The 26706-nt window shown below is 43.6% G+C and overlaps 1 protein-coding gene across 1 annotated transcript; it reads left to right on the top strand.

The window, feature by feature from the left end:
* Nucleotides 1-478: 478 nt before the first annotated feature.
* On the top strand, nucleotides 479-7276 carry LOC100774999 (prostaglandin D2 receptor). Its single transcript, XM_027389281.2, has 2 exons — nucleotides 479-1324; nucleotides 6949-7276. Exons 1-2 carry the CDS (start codon nucleotides 479-481, stop codon nucleotides 7177-7179), a joined length of 1077 nt encoding a protein of 358 aa, XP_027245082.1. The 3' UTR covers nucleotides 7180-7276.
* Nucleotides 7277-26706: the final 19430 nt, after the last annotated feature.

Raw genomic sequence — 26706 nt, forward strand, 5'->3', positions numbered from 1 at the left:
GTTAGTTATTTAAACTCATTTGAGAAAAGTAGACCATAGCCCTTTCTCAGTCTCCTGGCCTGGTCATCTGCCAAGTTACTGGCTACCACCACCTCTGTGGCTTCCCTTCACTCCATTGGTGCCTAGTCAGTTCCCTTTCTGTGTCTGCAGTTCTCTTGCCTCCTCTGAAGGACCAGCCTGAGGTGTTCAGATTCTGGATACTTTCTTCTCTGCTTCTGACTCTGGGTACAGGATCTGCAAGAGCTCACAGCAGAGCCGCCCCCAGCTGGAATACTTACATCAACGTCCCGCCCTCCTCTAGGGGTGTGACCCGGAATCTTAGATAGGAGGACTGACTGTGAACAACACCCAACTGCCTGCTGATCTTTCTTTGTTGTAACTTCTCTGTGCCCCAGCGGCGCATTGCCCGGAGCAGCCCTGGCTTCCTCCACACCTGGCCCTGCCTCAGCCTCTCCTCCAGCTGGACGCCACAAGAACTATGAATGCGTCGTTCTATCGCTGCCAGGCATCCCCCTGGGTGGAAAAGGGCTCCTCGGCGACGATGGGCGGCGTGCTCTTCACTGCAGGGCTGCTGGGCAACCTGCTGGCGCTGGTGCTGCTGGCGCGGTCAGGCCTGGGGTCCTGCCGGCAGCGGCCGCTGCACCCTCAACCCTCTGTCTTCTACGTGCTAGTGTGTGGCTTGACAGTCACCGACTTTCTGGGCAAGTGTCTAATCAGCCCGGTGGTCCTGGCTGCCTATGCGCAAAACCGGAGCCTACAGGAACTGCTGCCTGCCGGGGGCAATCAATTATGTCAAGCCTTCGCCTTCATTATGTCCTTCTTTGGGCTAGCCTCGACGTTACAGCTGCTGGCTATGGCGCTGGAGTGCTGGCTGTCTCTGGGACATCCCTTCTTCTACCAAAGGCACATTACCCTGCGCAGGGGAGTACTGGTGGCGCCTATTGTGGGAACCTTCAGTTTGGCTTTCTGCGCACTCCCCTTCACTGGCTTTGGGAAGTTCGTACAGTACTGCCCGGGCACCTGGTGCTTCATCCAGATGGTCCATGAGAAGCGCTCGCTGTCGGTTCTCGGCTTCTCTGTGCTCTACTCCAGCCTCATGGCGCTGCTAGTCCTCGCTACCGTGCTCTGCAACCTGGGTGCCATGCACAACCTCTATACCATGCACCGGCGCCTGAGGCGCCACCCTCGCTCCTGCCTCAGGGACCACCCCCAAGCAGGCTCAGGTCATAGGCAAGAGTCCCCGCATCCCCTGGAGGAGCTGGACCACCTCCTGCTGCTGGCTCTGATGACAGTGCTCTTCACTATGTGTTCCCTGCCTTTAATTGTGAGTTGCTGGGCACCAAAGTTCGGAAAACTGAGCGCCTCAGGCTAGGCCCAGTGGGAAGGTGGGAGTTCTATGGATGCGGCTCTACCATTCCGGCTGGGGGGGGGGTTGATTTTGCGCTCAACACTCCAGGAGAGCGGACTACTTCCACAGCCCTAAGGCATGACCCCATTTGTAGAGGGAGAAGAGGGAATGTTGAACAAAGGATTAGAGAGACTCAGCAAAACCTTCTCCAACTGGCAGATGCCCCCTCCTCTCTGCTCAGGTCTGTGAATTCTCTAGTCATCTCTGTGCCAAAGACCTTGCTCCTCTCCTCCCTGAAGCCCGCACCGGCAATGTAGCATTTTATTTTTGTTAGATCCCTGACCGGCAAAGTAACATTTTATTTTTGTTAGGTCGGTCCTTTAATTTAGAGGTGCTGGAAACGGACTTGTCTGAGAGGTCCTCTCTGGGTTTTGGCTTAGAAAGGGACGAAGAGAAGGAAAGGGGTTGTTTCATCTAGAGTGACTTACAGAAGTGAGCGATAAACACAGATTTAGTTCAACTCTAGGGTGGCAGCTGCAGCTGCACTGCCCTCCCCCAGAGGGTGCAGAGGGGGGAGGGGTTACAGGTGGCAGGTTGTGTCCTCATCTGTCCTGAAGGGTTTTGTTTCTATCTTGACCAATGAGATAGCAAAGAATCCCATTAACTTGGGTTCCAAATTACAAGGCGAAGATGGCAGAGGCTGAATGAAGAAGCTGCTGCAGCTTGAGTTATCGCATTTAAACAACCACACTAAATTGGCAGTTCCCAAATTGAAATGAATAGTTGTAATCAGTTTGATGATAAGCACCAAAAACTTAAAGCCCCAATTAAGCTAAGTACTATCCAAATTATTAAATTTTTCCTATTAGGTATGTACTTAAAAGTTGTACCCAGTTATTGTTATGCTTCTTTAATTTCCTAAAGTCACATGACAGCTCAAGACCATCTGGGGATCTGACTCCCTCTTCTGTCTCCAGAGGCCCTAAGCACACATGGGGTACACAGACATACATGCAGACAAAACAACCATAGACATAAAATAATAAATAAATATTGTGGGGAAATGTTTGTTTCCTGGTTATATAACATTCATTATTTGGCACTTTGGCCTATAAAACCTGAAGGATTTACTTTCCAGCCCTTTACCAAAAAAGCTCCAGACCAGTTGGAGCTTACCTGTGCTGTGATGAAAGCAAACAGTAGCTAGATCCATGGAAATCTGAAGCAGCTTTTGGATGCTTTAATGTGAATAACTCAGGAAATAGTGTAAAACAATGGAACAGACAATGCCTTTGGACACCTCTCTAAGGAGATCTGTGTCACCTTATGGAAATTTGAATTAAAGGAACCAAGATATTTGAAAACAATTTATAAAGTTCTGGATAAGTGAAAGCCACACAGCATTCCTCTCAGGAGTTGTCTTTTCCTAGATGTCTAAGAGATCTCTCCTCTCCATGGCTGTTGTTCTGGGTCAAGTTCAGCACTCAGTGGCTGTCATGGTGGATTATTTGCTGGCTGACCTCATCTGTTGAGGAATACCGCACGAGTTGTGTAGGATTGACAAAGGTTAAAAATCACACACACACACACACACACACACACACACACACACACACACACCTATGAGTACAGACATGTGCATTTCATGATGCACATAAGGAAGCAACCTCAGACATTGATCCTCACCTGACATTTTGATTGACACAGGGTCTCTCTGTTTGCTGGCATGTGCCAGACACACTGGCCAGCAGCCTCCTATCTTGCTATGTTTCTGTTGCTGTGATAAACACCATGACCAAAAGCGACTTGGGAAGGAAAGGACTGATTTCAGCTTGCAGTTCCACATCACATTGTATTGGAAAAGCCAGGGCAGGGACTTCAGCAGAAACCTGGAGACAGAAACTGAATCAGAGACCCTGAAGGAACACTGCTTACTGGGCTTGCACTTCATGGCTTGCTCAATCTGCTTTCTTATACACCTACCCATAGGTGGCACCACCCACGCACGATGGAGTGGGCCCTCCTGAGGCATTTTCTCAGTTGAGGTTTCCTCTTCTCAGATGACCCTAACTTCTGTCATGTTGACAAAAACCCAACCAGGACACAATAGGAGCACTGCGATTGCAGATTTGTCTCGCCATCAGCTTTATGGACTCTAGAGATTTGAACTTTGATCCCCAAGCTTTCACATCAGGGGTTTTATCCACTGAGCCATTCCCCCAGCCCACAATGAGCATTCTTGAGCAGAATCCCAAATGCTTCACAAGCTAAAACATTTTGAGGACATATGTCCTGCCATAAGTGGAAAATTCCCATAGATGATTTCAAGTGAAAGGCTGGAATCCAGACAGTGTATCTGTGTCAGACCACAGGAGTGTAACACATACGTCTCATGAAAATGGTGGCTGTGGAGGGCTGTATTCTACACCAATGTCTTGATGGATGCACATATTACACATTCTGGGGAAAACCAAAAACCTATCTAGTCCCAAACAATTTGGAATATGTGTGTGTGTGTGTGTGTGTGTGTGTGTGTGTGTGTGTGTGTGTCCATGCGCTCATCACAGAACCCAATGCCTAGCTTTGCTAACTACCATCAGTATTGTTACTAATTGTGGCTCTTATTTATTATTATGTCCTGCTGACTATAGCAAATTAATCAGGAAGTACAATCTCCGCAGGAGATGGCGTGCTAGCCTAAGGCAGCAGTTCTCAAACTTTTTATGGTCTAGAGACCTCTTAATACTCTTAAGAATTACTAAGGACCCATACAACCTGTATTTAAATGGATAGTGTCTGAATCTGTGTCAAGCACATCATATAGTAAACTTAAGAAGCTTATAAAATATAGTTGTAGGGCTTTGCCATTAAACGTGAGGGCCTGAGTTTGAATCCCAACACAAATGTAAAAAGCCACCAAGTTGGCAACAGAAACATCTTTTCCATGACTCCTAACCTCATCTGAGGGAGCTCTTTCAAATGAATGCTCTTTTTATATTTCAAAATATTTTTATTTTTTAATTATGTGTATATGGGTAGGGTGTGTGCATGTGATGCCTGCAGTAGCCAGAAGAGGGCACTGGAACTCTTGAAGCTGGAGTTACTGGCAATTTAGGCCATCCCACATGGGTGCTGGAACTGGACTTGGGCTCTCTGAAAGAACAATAAATACTCTTAACTACTGCTCCTTCTCCCCAAACTCTGTGTGGAAGTTCTTAATGTAAATTGAGCCAATTGAAAATTTCCAGTTGTAGAATAATTTACTTCTAATAACAGCTGCAATGGCTTGAATTTGCAGATAAGGATACTAGAGGTTTATCTCAACGACAGAGTACTGGCCTAGGACTTGTGTGAAGTCCTGGATTCAATCCCCTGCATTGAAGAAAAAACTAAGTAAAATTAAAGATAACATAGTAGAGTCGCCTTCGATAAGTATTGCATAGAAAGAAAATAGCTTGATGTGGCAAGATGGCCCAGCAAGTAAAGGTGCTTGCTGCCAAGCCTGCTGGTCTCAGGTCTATTTCCAGAACACACATGATGGAAGAGGAGAACCACAAGTTATCCTCTGATTTTTCACATGTGTGCTATGGTGTCACATCCCTAAACACACAAAGTAAATAAATATATTTTTTATTTAAAAGGATAGAATGGTTTGTTTTAATTATACATGTATCATTCCATTACCAAACATTCTTGCATTGGTTGGAATTACATTTCACTGCTTCTCTGCAGAGAAAAATAACAAATATAAAACACATCAATGAAATGCTTATTTCTAAATCTACCTTAACTTGTGGTCCAAGTCATATCCACTCTGCATATATCTGGTACCTACCTAATCTAACACACACTGTAACTCAGTGAGATACAAAATGAGAAAAAACATCCCAGTGCTGGAATAAGATATAAGGAAAGGGTAATAACTAAGGCTAAAGTAGAGTGTAGCAGAGGAAATGGGCAACTCCTAATTGAAAAAAAAGCATATGCAAGCTAATTATCCAGTGTTTATTATATTCCAGAGCCTGTTCCCGCAGCTTTCCTCACACTGTCTCATTCCATCTTTGCAAGAATCCTGGAAAGCAGGCACAGTGACCTTTTTTTGTAAAAATAAGAAAGCCACATCTTCCCTGAAGCCACACATCTGAAGAGACGATTCCAACCTGGACACTTAGACCTTTAGCCCGTGGCTCAAAGAGGCTCCTAAAAGGGGTAATATTTGAAGTCAATTTGAAAGACCGTTTGGCTATTTAATCCATTTCCAGGATTGTAAAATGGAGATAATAGCTGTCTTTACTCACAAGACTTTTCTAAAGAGAAAATGAAAATTTCAAAACGTCTTAGAATAATGCCTGGGAGTTGAAGGTTCTAAGTGGACATCAGCCATCATTACTGCTGTTGGCATTATGAAGCAAGAATGAGAAAGGGTGTCCATATAGCAGTAACAGGGGAGCCTCTGTAAGGTGTCTTCCAAATGCACTGGGCTTAAATAGCCAAGACTACTGAAATGTTGTAGTGAAGAGAGTCAAAACCTAAGGAGATTGACTCTAGGAATGTGCATCTTCTTGGAGAGATGCTTCTGGGTGGCCTCGAGTGCTCTTAGCCACAGTTCCCCCTACTAATATTGGATGTATGTATTTTCTGTTCCATTAGGGTCACTTTGTGTCATTGTGGATTTAGAAACTCGGTAGGCATGGGAAGTGTGATGCCAAAAGAAAAGTTATCCAGCCTCACAATGGTGGTCTGAGGTTGTGCTGATCTAGACAGCAATGTGACCTGGATAGCAGGGAGTCATGACTTGAGGCACTTGGCAGAGCTCTGAGGAAAACTACAGGGACCCAAGGCGAGATCAAGGCATGGCAGGTGGCTGGACACAGGTGAACAGGCATCTATTTTTGAGTACCCGCTCCCGGCATCTTATATAGAATCTATCTTAATGACAGGAACAATTTACAGCCAGGCAATGGTGATGCACACGTTTAATCTCAGCACTTGAGAGGCAGAGACAAGTGGATCTCTGTGAGTTCTAGGCCAGACTGGTCTACAAAGAGAATTCCAGGACAGCCAGAGCTGCTACTCAGAGAAACCCTGTCTCAAAAAAGCAAAACAAAACAAAAAAATGTTCATGAACAATATAAAGGAAGAATTCACATGAGGTGACCAGTTCTTTCTTCAAGTCACTTTGTGTCTTTTTATCCTCATAGTTCCTGTCTTTTTACTTCCGTTCAAAGCTCCATTTATTGGTGTGTCCCTACGTGTGGCAATTACTTCTAAGTAAACTAGTAAGAGTGGACAGAGCAGCTGAATAAAGTATGCGAGTAAAGACACTAGTTAAAAAATCCCTGTGTGAAGCCTGGTAGTGTCTTCATAATCTGGCAGCTTCTTGGAAACCTGAGACCAGAATGCGGGACAGCCTTCAGGGAGCCAGTCAAATGGGTCTCCTAGCTGTACCTCAGTTTTCAAGCTCCTCATCCACATCCACCAGCCATAGTGTGAGAACTCCAGGCTAAGATAAACAAAGTAATGGAATTCATTCCTTCCATCTGCCTTCTAAGTCCTTATCTGTGTAATGTTTTGGGTTTTGTTTGTTTTCTCCCCAACAGTATCGTGCTTACTATGGAGCATTCAAACTTTCGGACACAACTGAAGGAGACTTGGAAGATCTCCTGGCCTTGCGTTTTCTGTCTGTGATTTCAATCGTGGACCCCTGGATTTTCATCATTTTCAGGACTTCAGTATTCCGGATGTTATTTCACAAGATTTTCATAAGACCTCTGGTCTTCAGAAACTGGCACAGCCATTCCTACCAATCTAAGACGGAATCCACTCTGTGAGGACTCTGTGTGCTCTGATAAGCTGAAAATATACCACACACTCAAAGGACTATGATTGGAAAAAACCTACAGTACAATCATTAAAAATTACCTCCCTGGGGAGCTGAAGAGATGGCTCGGCACTTAAGAGCATGTACTGATCTTCCAAGGACCTGGGTTGATTCTTGGCACCCATTCAGGTGGGCCACAGCTATCTATAACTCCAGCTCTAGGGGAATTTGATGTCTCTGGCCTCCATGGGCACTTGCAACTCGTGTGTATAAAACCACACACAGACACAGACCTACACACACACACACACACACACACACACACACACACACACACAACTGAAAATAATAAAAGTAGATTTAAAAATATCTCCCATAACTAGAACATGTGTTTTCAAACATATCTGATTTAACAGTAGGTTGTCCATCTGTATCCATAAACCATTTTGGTCCAGTTTAAAATGTTATGCTAATAACAGCAACTGTAATGTGTATGTTGTAGACACTGTTAAAAGTTTTATAGCAGTGATATTAATTGTCCCAACATTTGTACCTGGTGGCCCTAAGTTTTTAGAGCAGTCTTGAGAACTGTGGATTTTTATTTAAATATGGTAGAAACACCACTGTCTGTTTATAAATTTTTATGGTGGGTATTTTTAAATAAGCCTACCAATGGCTCACACTATGTTTTTTGGTTTTTTGGTTTTTGTCTTTTGGTTTTTTTTTGTTTTTTGTTTTTTGTTTTTTTTGAAAACCTAACTTATTTTGTAGCATAATTGCTCCAGGATTTTTTGTTGTTTGTTCTTAGTTTTGTTGTTTGTTTTTGGTTTGTTTTTGTCAAATGGCCTAAGAATAATCTGAATTATAGATACTGTTCAAAGAAGTGAATTGGAAAACCTGTCTACCAGTCCAGGTCAGGCATCTGGGGAGACCATCTCAGGGAGCTCACTGGCCTCGGGTGAAGATGGGCAACTCTCGTGTAGTGTTTTCCACAACTCACAGTGGAAAAAAGAAAACTGTCATGTTTTGAAGTCTGGTCTCTTGTAGATGGAGGCAGCGATGTCAGTGGGAATAAATAATGTGGGTATTGATTCTAAAATTTTCAATTCATGGAGCCTCATTTATTACATTGATGGATTCTTTGAAGAAAGGGGTTTATTTCTTGGTAAAACACTGGAGTGTGACTTACCAGAGAGCTGTATTACTTACTATTTCAGCTGTGTGAACTTACAGGGCATTTAGGCATGAAGAGGCCCAGCCAGGACTTAGTCTCTGTGGAGAGTCATGACAGCAGCCTTCACACCGGCCTATTGCAGCTTCCTTCCCTATTTGTAGAGACAATGAGATGTTACTGAGGCTCCTGTGAGGAGTGCTTGCAGAACCAGAGGAAAGCATGGTTCAAGAGGACAATTGGAGCACTTTAATTACACCTGAGTTTACACAGGTCAGCAACACTATGCCCAAAAGAGAAAGGGGGGTTCCCTTGCAGTGGTATAGAAGGTTCTAGCTCCAGCTCATGACAAGAGCTTTTATCTTTTATAAATGAATAGATGGGGACATGAGAAAGTTCTCAAGTCCCTATGTACCCTGAACACTCAGTTTTTGAGATGGTCTCAAGGCCTCCAGCCCACAGTGCCTTCCATTTTAGCAGAAAACTTACTTTTTTCACCTCTAGTTTTTCTGAGCTCTCAGAGATGGTATTAATGTGTGTATGTCACACACACACACACACACACACACACACACACACACACCACACACATATATATATATATATATATATATATATATGTATATGTATATATTATAGCAAAATTGAGAAAAAGCCAAATTAGGGATATAGAAAGTATAATTTGAGTATAACACAATGAAAACACAGTTGGTTTTGGTTTGGCTTTCATTTCTATGTTAAATATTAATGACACCTCTTTTTTTTTTTGTTCTGAGGAAGTACATCTTTTTTGTGTCCTTCTTTTAGAAGGTATGCTAAGACAGTTGTCCAGATAATTTAATAAAACTGCAGATGAATAAATAAATGTAATATAATATTTTGTGGAGAAAATTGCCTTCTTGAGGTAAAAGACAAACATCTGATTTTTTTAATGAGCAAACAATTGCCAGCAATATTTCAATTTCTAGCTCTGAAAGTGTGAACTTTTCTAAGTCCTATTGGCACTTGCATTACCTTAAACAAAATTTCCCAGGCTTAGCCAAAAGTTTATTGCTCCTGTTTGTTTTCCATGAAATGCCAACAAACTGCTCTGATGAAACTCATGTCCAGGTGCTGCACAGGGACCTTCCCTGATTTATCATTAACTCAGTAAATCATCATCGGCATAACAGGCTTCATGCATAGCAACTGGTTAGGTGCTAGTTGCTAGTTGCTCATTGTCCACTGGAGGGAGACAAGACTGTAATGATTGTAACACAACTGGCAACTCTTAGTAGTAAATGTGAGCATGCAGCAAAGACATCCCCGGAAAAGCCACCTGTGGACCTGTCTGAAGAACTTCACAGAGAACAGATGTTTCCCTAAAACACTGTAAATGGGTAGACAAACCAACCCCAACTGAAAAGGACACTCAAAGATAGTCCACAGTAGAGGGAACACATAGAGTCCAGAAATGTAGAAAATCATTCACCTTAACCAAAGAAATGCAAAGCTGTGAATTAAATGATGGAGGACCAAGCAGAAAACACTGTGACCTGCAAAATCCAGAAGGTTATTGAAGTGTAAATATTCACAAACCTCTGGTAAGTCTGTAAATTTCTACACCCTTTCTTGGTAGCAGCCTTACTAAATGACAGGAGCATGAGAAGACCTAGGGTACCAGTATTTCCAAGATGGAATTTTGCTCCAAAAGAAGAAATAGAGATACTGCCAGAACTATATTTTTAAAAACTGTAGCCTTACTTTAAGTAGCAAAAAAAGAAAAAGAAATAAACTACCAGAATAAGGGCTAAACAAACAAAACTTCAAATATACCTTGATTTACATATAATATATTCACTAAGCATATAACTATTTTAAAAGTTTTTTTTCAATTAACATAAACACTAAGGAGAAAACTTAAACCATGTAATGCTAAGTGATTAAAAACAAACTACTTTAAGATGTGACCAATAAATATGCACACCAAGAAACATATCTTGAAAAAATAAATCAAAGAAAACATGAACCATAGTTGCTCTTGTCAATTGACATTTTCCTATGTTTTCCAAAATTTGAGACAATAAGTATTTCTTTTCCTTTTTCTTTTTTTTTTCCATTTTTTTTTGTTTTTTGAGACAGAATTTCTCTGTGTAACAGACAACAATAAGTATTTCTTCTACATGAAAATATTTTTGAAAAGATGTCTAGAATTGGACTGAGAAAATAAGAGAAGAGGCACCAAGGCCAAGTTTTGGGTTTGAAGGACCAGAAATGCAAATGTATGCAAGCACAAACAAGGGCAGCCTGTCCAGGCTTAGTAGCTTCATTTGGCAGAAGTATGGGACTTAAGACCAAAGCTTGCAGGAGAAGAGGCTGAAAGAGTGGTGGGTTTCACACCATGAAGTAGTGGGTGGGTCAGCTGTAGTAACTGGAGGCTTTGGAATGAGGGCTGTCTGGTGGAGGTGAGGGCTCACACAGAAATGTGAACTGTAAATGTGGCCGGCAGGGGCACCAGAGAGCATAAGAATGGTTGTGTCTAGCCTGGCTTTGTACCAGTCTCTGTATTGGACCCTAGCTCCCAGCTAAGGATGATGAATTTAAAAACTGCCTGACCCTGGATTTCCCTGCTGTGCATCCCACAGAATTAGAAGAAAGGATATTTTTATGTTTTGTTTTTTGTGTGTGCATTGTGTTTTGTTTTGTATTTTTTACTTGAAGGGGAACACAGAGACTCTGTATGTGCAGGCCCAGAGAAGCCCAGCTGCAAGAGTCTCCTCAAAAGATAAAAATGAGTTAAAGAATATATCTGACCTTCAAATGTGAACAAAAATTAATGTTGGGCACAGAAGAATTCAAGTCATTAAGGTTTCATGGTTCAAAGTCATTATTCGGGTATAGGATAGGCCCAGGAATGAATATGTCACAGCATGGTGTTTTTTGAACAAGCAGCATGGCCATCAATATACAAAGGGATAGCATAGAAGCATGAAAAATCAAAGTGTTACTACCATCACACATGTCAGGAAGAGGCCTTCAAGGTGGAACTGGATTCAGACAGCAAGGAGAGAGGAAATAACTGCTCGGTGACTAAGGAGGCAGAGCTCGTGGAATCAATCCCACTTTGACTCAGGTATCCACCACATGACTCTTTAGGGGATCCCACCATGTGACTGGGTTTGTGTCCTTTCAGTTCCATTGCAGTTCACCACTTTCTGCTTCTGAGTTTCAGTGTTCCCATAAACCATCTGGGAAAGGAGAAGCGTTCTGAGCATATACTGTTTTTCTCTTCCTCCCTACATTCCCAGTTTTCCTAGACAATAGGTTACAGTTCCTGACTGAGATTACTATGGGTTTTAACATACACTACCTAGCCAGGTTAAGAAAAACTAATTATCCTTGTTACTTTTCTGTTGCTATGATTAAGTACTCTTACACAAGCAACATTTAAGGAAGAAAAGTGTATTTTGCTTTTTAGCTGCAAGGCACTCCATCAAGGAAAGTCAAGACAGCAGGAGTTTAAGAGCTGGTTGCACTGTGAGTGCAGTCAGGGAACAGATGATGCTAGTACCCGGGTCACTTCCCCCCTCTTATCCAATCTAGTATGCCAGTCACCCATAATAGGTGGGTCTCCCCACTTCAATTAACCAAATCAAAACAGTCCCACATAGGCATGCCCAGAAGTTAACCTAATCTAGTAAAGCTTTATATAATAGAGCTAATAACCTAATAATCTTCCATGGGTGTACCTAGGGGCATGTCTCCTAGGTGATTCCAGGTGCTGTCAAGTTGATAACATTAACTACCATGCTAACTACGAAGGTTATTCATTTAGTCACAATGATCTCTCTAAGCCTATTTGCCAGATATTTTTGGAACTCTGGGAAAACAGAAATCCCATAAACATCAAAACCTGAACAACCCCCACATTCACTAGCCAGGCACACTAGACCGATACTTCTCAAAGTGTGGCACTGACAAATAACAGTACTTTGTCACATGGAAATTAGCAGGAATGAAAATTCTGGATCCCTTCTTAGATCTTCTGAGTCTGATGTTGGAATGAGGCCAACTACTTTCTCTTATTGGAACTGCCTTGAATGAATGGCTTTCTCTTCTCAGAATGGCCTCCAGATGGAGCAAAGCTAAGTGAGGTCTGACAATTGGGACTTCTCCCTGCCTTTCACAATCACCTGACTTAGTGAAGGGCATCATCAGGTCTCATCTGTTACTGACAAGGGAGAACAGTCCAGTCTTCAAGACAAACGAGGATTCAGAAATCAGTCTAGTCTTGGAAGTAATAACAATGAATGTGTCTAGAATTTATCATGCCCCCTGGCAAAGAATGTACAAACTCAAAAGACTTGATTTTTTTTCTATTACTGGAATGTTAAAACTATAAGGATTATCAAGCATCATCAAAAAAAAAAAAACCCATGAAATACCTTTTCAATCAAGCTCATAAAGTACCTCAATGGTTTCATACTTAGGAAGCACTGGGAACTTAATTAAAAATATGAGACAAAGTTAAAAGTCACACAATCCAGAACACTCCGTTACCACATGCTGCCATTTTGAGTTGTCTTACTTACTTTTCCATTGCTGTAATAATACAGGTGACCAAGGCAACTTATGAACCAAAGTGTTTAATTTGGGGCTTACAGGGTTAGAGCAGAAACATGGGGCAGGAACAACTGAGCGCTCCCATCTTGATCCAGAAGTAGGAGACAGAGAGAGCTAACTGGAAGTGGCTAGAGCCTTTGAAGCCTCAAAACCAACCCCATAACAAACCTCCTCCACCAAGCCACACCTCCTAATCCTTCCCAAACAATTCTACCAACTGGGGACCAAGTATTCATACATGTGGGCTTATGAGCCATTCTCATTCAAACCACTACTAGAGAATATTTTAAAAACAACAAAGCCCCAAATCATAGATAATTGCACTTATAATTAGCCTAACTGTACTGAAAAGACTCCCCGGCAAACAATGAAGCCAATAGCTTGCCTACATCAATTTAGTATCAGTGCAACAGGCCCCCAGACCTTAAAACAACTGACGCCATGATGGAAGAACCATTAAGGCCTTGAAACCAAGTAAGTAGGCAACAACACCTGCTAAAATGAGAACAAAGACATAATATACCAAAGTCCCAGTTCTGGGAAAGTCCCTAGGTGTATGAACTTGCTTTTTGGCTTCTGTAATTCTGCTTCTGGCTAACAATTCTTGCTAATGAGGTGCGTCAACCCAGGATGTGACTTTTGTTCTTAAATGTCTACTCTGAGAAAAAAATCTCATGTGACACTGGGATCCCAAACACCCAGCATAGTTGCTGGCTAGCTAATAAAGACTTTTTATGGGTTTGAACCCATGTCCATGTAGTCTTCTTTGGCATATATCTCACAACATTTCTGGAGACCCCAGTGAGATCGCCAAGACCAGATCTAGTGGCACTAGTGACCTAGAGCCCCTTAGAGCTGGGAATGTGGTAGTCAAGGAGCTCCTGGGGGCAGGTACAACCTGAGACATTCCAGGACCCTGGGATTCCCGCTAATGGATTGCTGCCTAACGTTTCTGAGGAATCATACACCTCTACCCCTAAAGGGGGACAAAACTGAAAGTCACCTGGTCTGTCACCAGTAGAGAGAAGTCTGTTAAGGCACCCTCTATTTAGGACACACAGAAGAGGCTGGTGGTGGGGATCCATGGCTGGGGTCCAGGTGAGACTTCACCAGACTCCTCTGGTCTGTTCAGGTACATGAAGGTACAACCACCCCTGGTTGTCTTTACTGTGTATCTCTCTACATGTTTCTGTCAGTTCTGTTGATTGGATAAAAAGACCTAAAATGAAGGGAGAGTGAGCCCTCCTGGGACCACAACTGCTGCTGCCCCTGGGATGACACACAACTTCTCAGAGACTCATGGTCCACACTGAGCCACCCATGCAGCATTCCCCCTTCTATCTGTACACCCCCACACCCCCCCACACACACCTACACCCCACCTTCCCACCCCCACTTCAGGTGGCAAGTGTGGCTGTAGGGCATTGCTGTTGTGCTTTGTGGAGGGGAATGGATACAATGACTGTTTCTGTGAAATGGATTGACCATCCTTTGGAGTCAGGTGGTCCTATGACAGTTCAAGCCAGATCATGGTGACTGGGAAAGCTCAGGAACCCAACCAGTTTCTTGTGTTGACTGGTGGCTTTCTCTGGTGTGAGACCCCCAACATCCCAGCTTAAGACCTGTGCACTCTTGTTGGTTTGTCCAGGTTCCCCGAGTAACCCCAAACTTCTGCCTGTCCTCTCAGGCCTGCTGGAGGACATTTACTTCCCCCTCTTGCTCCCCAAGCACAAGCTTGGGACTCTAACTGCTTGGTTACTTGCCCCAAGCTGTGTACCACCCCCTCCCACTACCCCCCCCAACCTGATGTGCCTGGGAAGGGGGAAGTGGTTACACTCCTTCCTCTTTCGGGTTTATATCCTTTATCAATCAGTAATCTGTACCCAAACACTGACCAAGGTAAGGAGGTTCTGATAATTTTTGTCTTAGGATTAAATGCAGCTGCTAAAAAAATACTGCTTTTATCATGCAGTTGGTCCCATGATATTAAAAAATAAACTTCAGAAGTTAGAAGGATTTGACAATATGAATAGGTCCTAAAGATTGGAAATTGCTCAAAGCATTTACAATAACTGTGACTCTGAAAAAAAAAAAGATAAAAGAGGTCCCAAGAGGGGACCTATTCTACATAAATGATTACAAAGGGGGACCTTGCCCAGGAACTGGGACCCTGGAAGAGGCCAGCTGCCTAACTGTCCAAAAGTCTTGATCGTGCTTCTGCCAGTTGGCTGGCTTTTTTCTGGGCAATTGCCAATACAATCATGCTAATAAACAAACTGACTTTGGGCCAGGAACTCTTCCTAACCACCTCACACTCTGTAATGGGCCTCCTGAGGGGGACCCTAGAGAGGCGGATGTATAACGTTCAAATAACACATTATCAGGCACTCCTCTTGGGCCAGCCCCATATCTGATTCTACAAAATTTCAGTCATCAACCCAGCCAGCCTGCTGCCTAACAATAACCCAAAAGAGACACTTCCAAAACAGCAGCCCAGTTAGGGTCATCAGACTCCACCAACCAGGTGGGGGACACAGCAGTGGATACACATGGGCCAAGTACCAACCCTGGGAAGAGGAGATGTGGTCCAGGCACTGTCCTGGACCCAGCCCCTCCAGCTCCAACCAGCAGGCTCTGGCCATGCACAAACACTCATAGCTGTGGTGAAAGATGGACCAGAGCAGCTTCAGCTCTCCCCATCTCAAGCAGAAACCTAGCCCTGGCTGCTGCTACCCCTGCAGTTGTGGCTGCTGCATCTGCCACTCTGCTCCGGGGATGGCTGGAGCCTCCACTCTTGAGTTCCACTGCAGCCAGAGTCTGCACTTCCAGGACTCGACTGCTGCAGACCTGAACAGAGAGCAGTTTTGTGCAAGATGGAATCAGGTTTGCTGGGGCTACAATTGTCATTTTGGGCAGGATAACATGGGCCTAGTCACTCAGCTGGCGGACTTCAGCACAAAGGGCTGAGCTCGTGATTTTAACCCAGGCACTTCACTCGGGGAAGGGCAAAACCATTACTATGTACTGGACAGCTGATGTGTATTAGCCACTGCCAGTGTCCACTGGGCCTTCTATAGAGAGAAGGGGCCCTTAACTGAGCTACAAGGGACACAGGAAGAAACTAAGAGGACAAAAAGAAAAGATGCTGAACAAGAGGCAAATGGTGTTTCTTGCTGGACATGAGAGCCATACTCTCTGCTGTTATCAGAAGATAAAAAACATTACTAGATTTGTATTGCCTCTCTTCCTGGGGTCACAGTGGCCTCACCTTCATGACCAAAGTTTCCCTAAATCTGGTAAAGGTCCTAAATGTTCATTGAAAGTGACATTGTGCCTAGAAGCCACAAATGTCCCTGAGACCAGTGAAAATTGGGCCAAGCTCCTACCTTTCACCCTCCTAAAGGCCAGGTGCACCCATATTGAGAAGTTCATAAAGCAAAATTTACTAGTTGTTCCCTCCTCAAGTCCTTACACCCTGCAAAAGACCTGAGGGACTATTCCCCAGACTGAACCCTTGCTTCTGTCTGAACCTGCCCACAGGTTGCAGCCTGGTGACCTCATGGAGTAGAGGATCCTGACCCAGAACCTGGAGTCAATGTGGAAAGGTCCATACACTGTGGTCCTCAACACTCCTGCAGCAATGAAGGTCCCCAGTGTCACCCTGCAGATCCACCACACCCAGCTAAAGGAGGTTACAGATAGGTCATCACCAGATTTTCCAAACCCCTAAAGATAATAACCCTACTTGCTCAACTGCCTACTTAGCTATATAAAACAGAGAATAGGTTCTGTTAGGCTACTAGTGCTAAGTAGATGATATGTCCCCTGCCTACGTGCTGGAAACCAAACTCTGGTCTCTGGAGGAGCAGCAAGCATCCTTAACGGCTGAGCCATCTGCTATAATTCACCTACAGCTCACTTTGGATCCCTAGAGACACCTCAGAAAAGGTGTGTAGTGTCCCTCCAGGGCACCTCAAACCTAGGTGACTTTGGAAAATATGTGCCCTGTGTAAAAGCATGCTATGGGCAGAAAAGAGGAGTCATTTCCAAAACAGCCCCAGATGTCTGTTAAATATAGAATCGCAGCCCCGCTCTTTAAGCATGCAGAAGTTACATGTGGTCATAGAGGACTGCTATCAGGATTTTATCTAGTGACAGCTAGCAGTTCCCCAAACCATCATGTGACAAGCTAGCTACAGCCACATGCAGCTTGGAAAAGAGATGCTAGGACCCCAGTATCCTGGCATCTTAGTCTGTTTTCTGCTCCTTAACAAAATACCCGAGTGATGTATAAAGTAGAGCTGTATTTCTTATTGTCATAGAGGTCTGGTAATTGGCATCTGCTGTGTCAGGGCATGGCAGAGGGTGTCATATGGGCTAAGAGCAGGTGCTGCTGCTTGGGTACCTTTCTCTTCTTAGAAAGCCACTGGTGCTTTAGATCCAGTAGAGTAAGGATGGATGGATGCATGATGGATGGATGGGTGGATGAATTCATGCATGGATGAATAGATGGATGGGTGGATGGTGATGGATGGGTAGACACACAAGCAAGGACACTAATCCTGGCATCAGAGTTCCAACCTCGGGACCTTATCTAAGCCTAGACACCCCCAGAAGCCCCATATCAACACAGAAATTTGAAGATTGCATTTCTAATACATGAGCTTTCAGGGGACACATTCTAGCTACAGCTTCTAGTCTTCGTACCCTGGGGAGAACCCTTCCCTTCTGTGGTCTGGACCCAGAAGCATGCTTCTAGTGAGAAGAAAAGAGCAAGAATAGCTGAGGGGCCGCCCCCTTGATTAGGTTACAGAAATGCCTGTTTGTTTACCTTCTTGATGGAATCCAGCTGCCTGCTGTGAGCTGCTGTGAAGAGATTCATTGCAGAAAACTGAAGGAAACACCGGCTAACATCCAGGCTAACATCCACTAAGGTATAAAGCTCCCAGGCCCTTGTGCAGAAGGAGTGAACTCCTTCAACAACCAAGTGTGTGTCCTCGGAAGTAAGTAGGACCCTCTGAGGTCAGCTGACAGCACCAGCCATATCTTTCTCCAAAAACTGACTCCTAATTATAAATATTCATGGAACCCCATGGGACATTTTGATGCATGCATGTTATATGCAATAATCAAATAAGTGTATCTATTATTAACAGATTCATCACCTCAACCATGTTTGTTTTTCCTTAGAAGTACTAAATAAATCATTTCTCTTGGGTTTTCTGATATGTACAATCATTGTTAACTCTACTTAGCTATAGAACCCACTAATTTAACTTTTATGTCCAACTTTATATTTATACCCACTCATCAACATCTCTCTACCCACCCCCACCTTGCCTCCCACTCTTCCCATCCCCCCCCCATTATTCTGCTCTCTAGTCCTATGAGGTCACCTTTCAGCCTTTGCATACGAATAAGAAACAAGGTCTTTGTTTTTGGTTTTCTTTTCTTTTTTTTTTTTTTTCTTTTTCTTTTTTTTTTTTTTTTTTTTTTTTTTTTTTTGGTTTTTTGAGGCAGGATTTCTCTGTGGCTTTGGAGGCTGTCCTGGAACTAGCTCTTGTAGACTAGGCTGGTCTCAAACTCACAGAGATCCGGCTGTCTCTGCCTCCCAAGTGCTGGGATTAAAGTTGTGCACCACCACCACCCGGCGGTCTTTGGTTTTCTGTGTCTGCTTATTTCATTTATCATTGTCCTCTGGGCTCATCTATGTGATCACAAGTGACAGGATCAAATTCATTTTTAAATATTTACTTTATGTCTGTGAATGTTTTACCTACATGTAGGTATGTTCGGCATGTATGTGCCTGATCAGAAGAAGAGAATGGTTGTGAGCCACCTTGGAGGTTCTGGGGATCGAACCCAGGTCCTCTGGAAGAACAATGAGTGCTCTAAGCCACTGAGCCATCTCTGCAGCCCCTAGGATCTCTTTATTCTTATGGCTATAAACATCTTGATTGCAGTCTTTTGCAAGACCCTGAGTCAGAGGGCCCAGGTAAGTCTGATCAGATTTCTGACTCCAGAGAGCATGAGATAAGAAAGCTGTCTTACAACCAGCCTACAGGCCACAACCCCAGAGAACCTAGACGACCTTAAGAAGCATACATGGATCCGCCTAGGCAGGGAAATAAACAAGATCTCCTGAGGAAATTGGGAGCATGGGATGGGGGGGACAGGAAAAAAGGTGAAAGGGGAGAAGAGAGGAGGGAAGGGAGTGGAGGGAAAATGCATAGCTCAGTTTTAGAAACTGGCAATAAATAAATAAAAGAAAAAAGGGAAAAATAAAAAGTATTTCAATAAAAAAAGAATGTTGTCTTAAGCTGTTAAATGTGGGGTAATTTGCTAAATGTGGGGTAATTTTTTGCTTTTATCACTAATAAAATTAATTTAATTACAAATAGCACCAAGTTACATACAAACCCACTGCATATTTCACTAAAAACATGACACATGAAATATTTATGAACTTTGATTGTATACCAGGCTACAAAAAAAATATATATATATATATATATATATATATATATATATATATATATATCAATGAATGTGAGACAACAGAACCTGAGCAATCCATTATCTCTGATTAGAAAATGCATTTTTATTTACGTTACAGACCCAAAAATCTAATTACATGGGCATTGTCCTTCTTTTGTACGTATCATGCCAACTACACATTGCATGTGTCATGCATTTACACCCAAAGAAACAATTGTAAAGTGAATATCCATGTAGTTATAATGCAAGTCCATAAACCCATTGTTAGACCCCCGAAAACTCAAGTATCCGGGGTCTCAGGCCAGGTTCGCGGTCACCCCAATCACCAGGCGGATTCGAGAGCTTGCTGCAAACTGCACGAGGCTTTATTGTAATTTAACGAACTAACCCCATGTTAGCTCGGGTCTTTCACCCACCCGCCATGGCAGACGGCTAGAAAAAGACGGCTCCTAAGGTCTCCCCAAAGATCTTATAGGGCAGCGTAAGGGGAGTGTCTAGGGGTACGCACAGGCTTACGCACAGGCTCATGATTGGTGTGCCTCCAGGCTTGGAGGGCTTGCCCTGTGTTGATTGGTCAACTGGTTGTTATGGCTCATAGGCCCTCCCAGGGTGGTTGCTATGCTCTCTACGTCATTGTCGTGCGCTTGTCCGTAAAGCACACCCAGGGTCGTAAAGCATAGCGCCACCAGCTAACTTCTGATTGGTTCCTTGTCACAAGACAGGCATCTGACCTTTTAGTGACTAAGGTTCCTTGTCACGAGACAGGCATCTGACCTCTAAGTGACCAAGGCAGGTTTATGGCAAGCACGTGTTCGGCTGTTATGGCTGCCAAAAGGGAAGCCGGTTCCTTCACCATAATACTGTTTGTACAAAATGTCTTTGCCTTCTCTGAAAACAGATTTTTTTCTTCCTCTCACCCACAAACAATGTCCTTGCCTCTGTGTGTGTGTGTGTGTGTGTGTGTGTGTGTGTGTGTGTGTGTGTGTGCACATATGTGTTGTGCATCCAGGGAGTCAGAGGTCAACATCCAGTGTCTTCTTTACCACTCTCCATCTTATTTTCTGAGACAGAGTCTCTGGTTGAGCCTGGAGGACCCCACTGACTATAATTGCTAGCCTGAAAGCCCAAGGAGCTGCCAGCTTCCTGGGATGGCAGGAACAAACCATCACACCCAGCTTTTTAAGTGGGAGCTGGGAATCCAGACCCAGGTCCTCATGCTTGCACAGCAAGCACTTCACTCTCAGAGCCACCCCCAGCCTCTGTCCCTACTTTTGAAACAGTGTGTCTAAGCTTCTTTTGAGGGGAGGGATAGTCTTAAATTGTGTCACCTACTTGGGCATCAAGGTAGCTAAAGTGGCTTTGAACTTATTGTATAACCCAGGCTGACCCCAAACTCGCAGAGATCCTCCTGAGTCTTCATCCTAAGTGCTGACTGAGATTACAAGCATGTGTCACCATGCCTCACTCACTCACTGAGATTGGGATGTGTTTTCCCTGTTAACAGGTGTTGTGCACACGGTGTACTTATAGACTGCTGTTTGAAAATTCTCTTTTTATGAAGCTACCTCTCAAGCATTTCCCTGTTTTTAACATGCCTGCCCTTCCATACTCATTAGTAGATGTCCTACCGCATGAATTACCTTTCCTGTTCCTATGATAAGTACACAAGAATCAACATAATGAAGTTTATTTGGGGTTTATTTTGGCTTGCAGTTGGAGAGCACTGTCCATCATGGTGGTGGCAGCTCAGGGCAGCTGCCTATATTGCACTCACAGTGAGAAATTCACAGCAATGGATGCTTATGTTCGTTCCCAGTTTTCCTTTGTATCCAGTCAAGGCCTAGGTCAGTGCTGCCCACAGTTAAGGTGTATCTTCCCACCTCAGCTAACCTAAGTAATTCCTAGGCATGTCCAGAGGCTAACATAATCAAGGTGTGCCTGGAGGTGTGGCTCTTTGGGTTCTTGGTTTGTTTATTGAGACATGCTCTTACTATGAGCTGGAGTTGGTCTCCAGGGCACTAGCATTACAGGGCACTAGCATTACAGGGCCACACCACCACACCTGCCTGATGGAGGAAATCTCTACAAATCCACAGCTATTTGTTTCCTGGTGATCAAAAGGAGAACTAGATGATGAGGGATTCCTGACATCACTGTGGGTCTCTTCCTGCTAATTCTGGTTCATGAGTTAATTCCTGGGGTGCTTGATCTGATGGGAATTTGTATTCCTGAGATTTTTCTGGCCGTGTCTTCCTCCAAAGGGCATTTAGATTTGAATGCTTAGTCACCAGGGAGTGACACTATTCAGGGGAGTGGCCTTGTTGGAGGAAGACCACTGGGGGGTGGTCTTTCAGGATTCAAATGCTTAAGCAAGGTCCAGTGTCTCTGCTCTCTACCTGCTGCCTGCCAATCTGAAGGTAGAACTCTCAACTATCTCTCCAGTACCATATCTGTCTTCATGCCATTATGCTTCTCACCATGATGACAGTGAACTAAATCTCTGAAAATGTAAGCCAGCCAATTAAATGTTTTCCTTTATAAGAGTTGCTGAGGTCATGGTGTCTCTTCGCAGCAATAGAACACTGACTAAGACAGTGGTACTAGGTCTGGTCTTGAACAACTCCAAACTCATCCAGGCATGAGTTTTTTGGACCATCCAGGTAAGGAGAAATTGGGGTTACACGCTCAGAGAACCCCAACAAGCACATGCATATAACATCTCACTGGCAGGGCTCTCCTTTTCTTTGGTATACTCTCTCTGTCTGTTCAACTGGTTTTATTTTCCTTGTGGACAGAGTGTGAAAATAGGTTTAGTTTTACTTCTGACTCATCCCTACCCTTCCCTATGAGGCCTAAGGTTATAGTCAAGGTTTCTTATTAGAATCCTCGCCTTTGCTATACCTCTAATGTCTGAGCTCTGAAGAACAAAGTAAGAACCAGGTTTCCAGAGAATATCAAAGAGGGGAAATAAAATCCATAGGCTCAGAAGAATGTTTATCCACCCAAAGTCAAATTAATTCTAAACAACATTGGCCCACTAAATCATCAATGCATTTTTAAGACAGTAGTACCCTGCACTAGGTAGATGTATTGAAATTCATATTTTAATCCCATTTCAGATGAATGGAATGAACTAGGATGCAGAGGCAGGAGGATCTCTCTAGTTTGGGGTCATCTTGGGCTGTATATTGAGAGCCTATCTCAAAAGAACGGCTACAAGGTCATCCCATAGAAATGAGCCATCATCTCAGGGGATATCACATGCTGTAATTTGGTAATTTAACAGCTAAGATGTAATTCTATGAGCAGAAACTCAAATAACAGTTTGATGGAGTGCATCAAACTCTGATCAAAGGTGGCAGCTCGATGATAGAGCACTTGTCTAGCACACACATGAAAGGAAACGAGGGAGGAGGGAGAAGAGAGTTAAGAACGGTCATTCTTAAGAATTTCAGGCAACCTAGCTGCCCCACACTGGGCAGAGTGCTTATTAGATCACTACAGTTCAGAAAGTGGAAATGATTGTTCCTATGTTACTGTACAGAAAGGACTTATATGGTAGCAAAGACAGTGACTGTGGCCATTTTGTATGTGCTATAGAGCACAAAACCTCCAAGGGATGTTTCTGACTAGAAAAGTTCAAGTTGTATTTTATAATTCAAAGTTTATACTTTCAAATTTTATAGCTAGGTAAAATCAGATTTTTTTTTCTTGTTATTTGCAAATGAAGTTTTGAGGGGTTCTTATGTTGCTCCTCTAGAGGGAGCCCAAGTGCTTGAATATTGTGAAAGTGAACCTCCTCAGGACTCTCCCCAGAGGTCAAGATTTTAGAGCTGCAGAGGAGCTGCAGGAAGAAAATAATCCTACACAGAATCTTCATTCCAGCTAGCGCTTCGGCAGCATGGGCCTGCCATCCTAATACGTGGGAGCCTGTGACAGAAGGATCTCAAGTTTGAAGCTACAAAGTGAGGCACTGTGCTGTCTCAAAACACAACACAGCACAACACCAAACAGAACAGAAAGAACCTTGAAATCTGTCTCTCCTGCTCTGGCCATTGCAAAAGGAAATGGGGTTTAGCTTTGGACAGTCCTCCAGTTCCATTTGGCTCAGCCACTTTCTAACCAATGAACCCAGGCTCACCTGTTGGCTGGATTTGAATTGATTTTAAATTAAGGTGCATAATCTCTTTCCTGTAACCCAGTTTTGCACCAAAGCTACTTAGAACCAGAAGCAAAACAAAAAGCTGCAGAGCAGCTTCTTAAGAAGTTTTAATTTCTTCTTCTATTTTCATGGGCCCAGATAACAATCAAGGCAACCAAAGCTGGCATGGGAAGAACCTGAGACATTTTCAGGGGCATTGGTCCCAAGCTGGAAAAAATTCAGACACTCCTACAACTCTCTAGGATCACAGGCAGGGAATCAGCAAGTGAATATGTTCATCCTAGAATCTAGAGGTGGAAATGGTCCATCAAACTCTTATTTGGGGATGGCTTACTTGTTTCTCCTTTGGTCTGATGGATGAAATGAAAGATTGAGATGGCTTATTGCTGCTTTAGATGTGGAGTCTTGTCCCAGACAGGCTCTTACACTCCCTTGTCTACTTGGAGGTGCGTCCTCCCCCATCTAATTTACCCATCCCACACATGTGGTACACACACATACATGCAGACAAAATACCCATACATATTACATATGTAAATAATAATTAAAGATAAAGATGATGTGTGCATGCTAAAAAATACATGATTTTATAAAAGCAAGAGAAATACAATGATATAGTATATTGCTACCACTGAGAAGTTACTACTGTGGACAGACACCTTGGCTCACCTCCTCCCAGCCACTGGTGAGTGAGGTGTCACTGAAGTGTGACTTGCTTGCTTGTCTCAAGTTTCCTTACCTTTCCACACACACAGTTCCACCTGCCTAGTTCTAGTCCAAATGCAGGTTTCTACATAATGTTCTCAAAATGCCCTTTTATGCTCCATTTGTTCAGACCACAACCTGGTTCCAGACCTTAGAACCCACCCTCTTCTTGGAAACACACTGGCTCGATGAAGCCTTCTTATCTGACTGCCCCTCCTGAGAGGCTTGCTTCTGCCTTCTTCAGGCTCCACTTGAACTCATTTGGATCTGCTGTAAAAGGCGTGAGTTCACTTAGGTCTTACATCTAGAAGGTATCAGAGGGTATACTTTCCTGTTGTTTTTTGTTCTAATTAAAGAAAATAACCATTAACTGAATGCTAAGATTCACTCTTAGGTGTTGACAGTCTGGGCTTTTAAAAACTAGAATACATTTATCACACTCATGTGTGCACACACACATGAGTGCCACAGTGCATTGTGTGGCAGTCAGGAGACAACTTTTGGGGGCCAGGTCTCTCCTTTGACCACATGATTGAAGGGATCAAATTCAAGTCATCAGGCTTGGTGGCAAGTGCCTTTACCCAATGAGCTTGTTGGCCCAGTTGGAGCTTTTCATTGAACCATTAATCCCCCTTTACCCCCAGTCATAAGAAAGCAATCTCTGTAGTGTTCACTTTTTTCTTATGTGACTTTCTAGATCCCAACAACCACATACTTACATACTTAACTCACTAATTTTTTGTCTTCTTTTGGAAATAGATATTTTTATTATTATTAGAAACAAGCTGCTTTTACATATCAATCTGAGTTCCCTCTCACTCCTGTCCCCTCCTCCCCTGCCCCCCCATCCCAACCCCTTTCTGCTCCCCAGGGAGGATGAGGCCTTCCATGGGGGGGAATCTTCAAAGTCTGTCATATCATTTGGAGCAGGGTCTAGACACTCCCCCGTGTGTCTAGGCTGAGACAGTATCCCTCTATGAGGAGAGGGCTGCCAAAGTCCATTCATATACTAGGGATAAATACTGATCCACTACCAGAGGCCCCATAGATTGCCTAGACCTCCAAACTGACATCCTCCCTCAGGGGGTCTGGAATAGTCCTATGCTGGTTTCCCAGCTATCACTTTGGAGTCCGTGCTCAACCCCTTGTTCAGGTCAGCTGTTTCTGCTAAATCACTAGTTTTAATAGGGATTGCAGGATGTAGGTTTTTCTTATTGTCTTGCAATCTGCATTATTAGTTAACTATCTTCCATACAGTAGAACTTTCATCACTTGGACCTATTGGTTGCCATAAGATACATGTCTTATAGAAAGTTTTGATGCTGTTTAATTCCCTCCTTCATTACCAATTTTCAAACCAGGAAGTAAATGTACCACCCACCACCCACTTCAAATGAGAACTCTTTCTCTCTCTCTCTCTCTCTCTCTCTCTCTCTCTCTCTCTCTCTCTCTCTCTCTCTCTCTCTCTCTCTCTGTGTGTGTGTGTGTGTGTGTGTGTGTGTGTGTGTGTGTGTGTGTGTGACTAATCCAAAAGCTGTTTCCAGCCTCTTCTTTGCCTGTTTCAATGTTCCTGGAAAGCCTTTTGCTTTTCTAATGAGAAAGCAGATAAGGAAGGGGGAAGCATGTCCTGACATTGTCTTTCCTTTAGCCCCGCCTTCACTGCAGATGGAATGCTTTCACCCTTGGGGGAGTTGTATGGTAACTTTGCATGCATCATCCAAGTCAAGCGGAAAATGTCATCCAGAATCCTTGCACAGTCTCAAGCTAGTGCTGATCATAAGTGACATGTTACATGTAGTCTGAAAAGCGGCAAAGAAATTATGGTGTCCCTGTTCTAAAGAAAAAAAATGCAAGGCCCTGGACTTGTTAATAGCTTTCACACACTCCCCCTGTTCTTGCTTAATAGGACATCACCTGGACCTGAAACTTCTTAGTCTCCACCAATGGTTTCTTTAAGTCTGAAGCCAAACACACTTTTAGATCATCAAGCTTTTCTGTGGGATACTAATGCCACTAAGGCTGGAGGTAGTAAAGACAAATGCAGATCCAATTTATCCTCAAAGGCTTCAGTCCTTCATGGGTTCTAGTTTATCTTCATAGTCCTGATCTGTCCTTTCTCTCCTCTACAACCAGAGTTCCACTCTGGCTGCCATTCGAGCTGGTCCTTAATGAGGTTTAGGCTCAAAGCAAGAACCAAATATAGTGACAAACATTGTGGTCTTCCCTTCAAGGGGAAGAGCCTGGCTACACCAGTCCAAAGTATGGGAATGACAGGGGTGGAGGCAGGAAGCATCCACCAGCAGGCAGCCTAGAAACTTCACATGCAAGAAAACAGATCCTCCACGGACTGTCACCAAAACATCCATTAAATCCTATCTCTCCATTTTTCAGTGACTTCT

Source organism: Cricetulus griseus (genome assembly GCF_003668045.3).
Source record: "Cricetulus griseus strain 17A/GY chromosome 1 unlocalized genomic scaffold, alternate assembly CriGri-PICRH-1.0 chr1_1, whole genome shotgun sequence".
Taxonomy (NCBI): Eukaryota; Metazoa; Chordata; class Mammalia; order Rodentia; family Cricetidae; genus Cricetulus; species Cricetulus griseus.

Excerpts from the sequence above, each read along its gene's own strand:
- LOC100774999 (XM_027389281.2), top strand. The coding sequence starts at position 479 with ATGAATGCGTCGTTCTATCGCTGCCAGGCATCCCCCTGGGTGGAAAAG. Across the intron at positions 1,325-6,948 it reads TGTGTTCCCTGCCTTTAATT|TATCGTGCTTACTATGGAGC; the intron begins GTGAGTTGCTGG and ends TCTCCCCAACAG.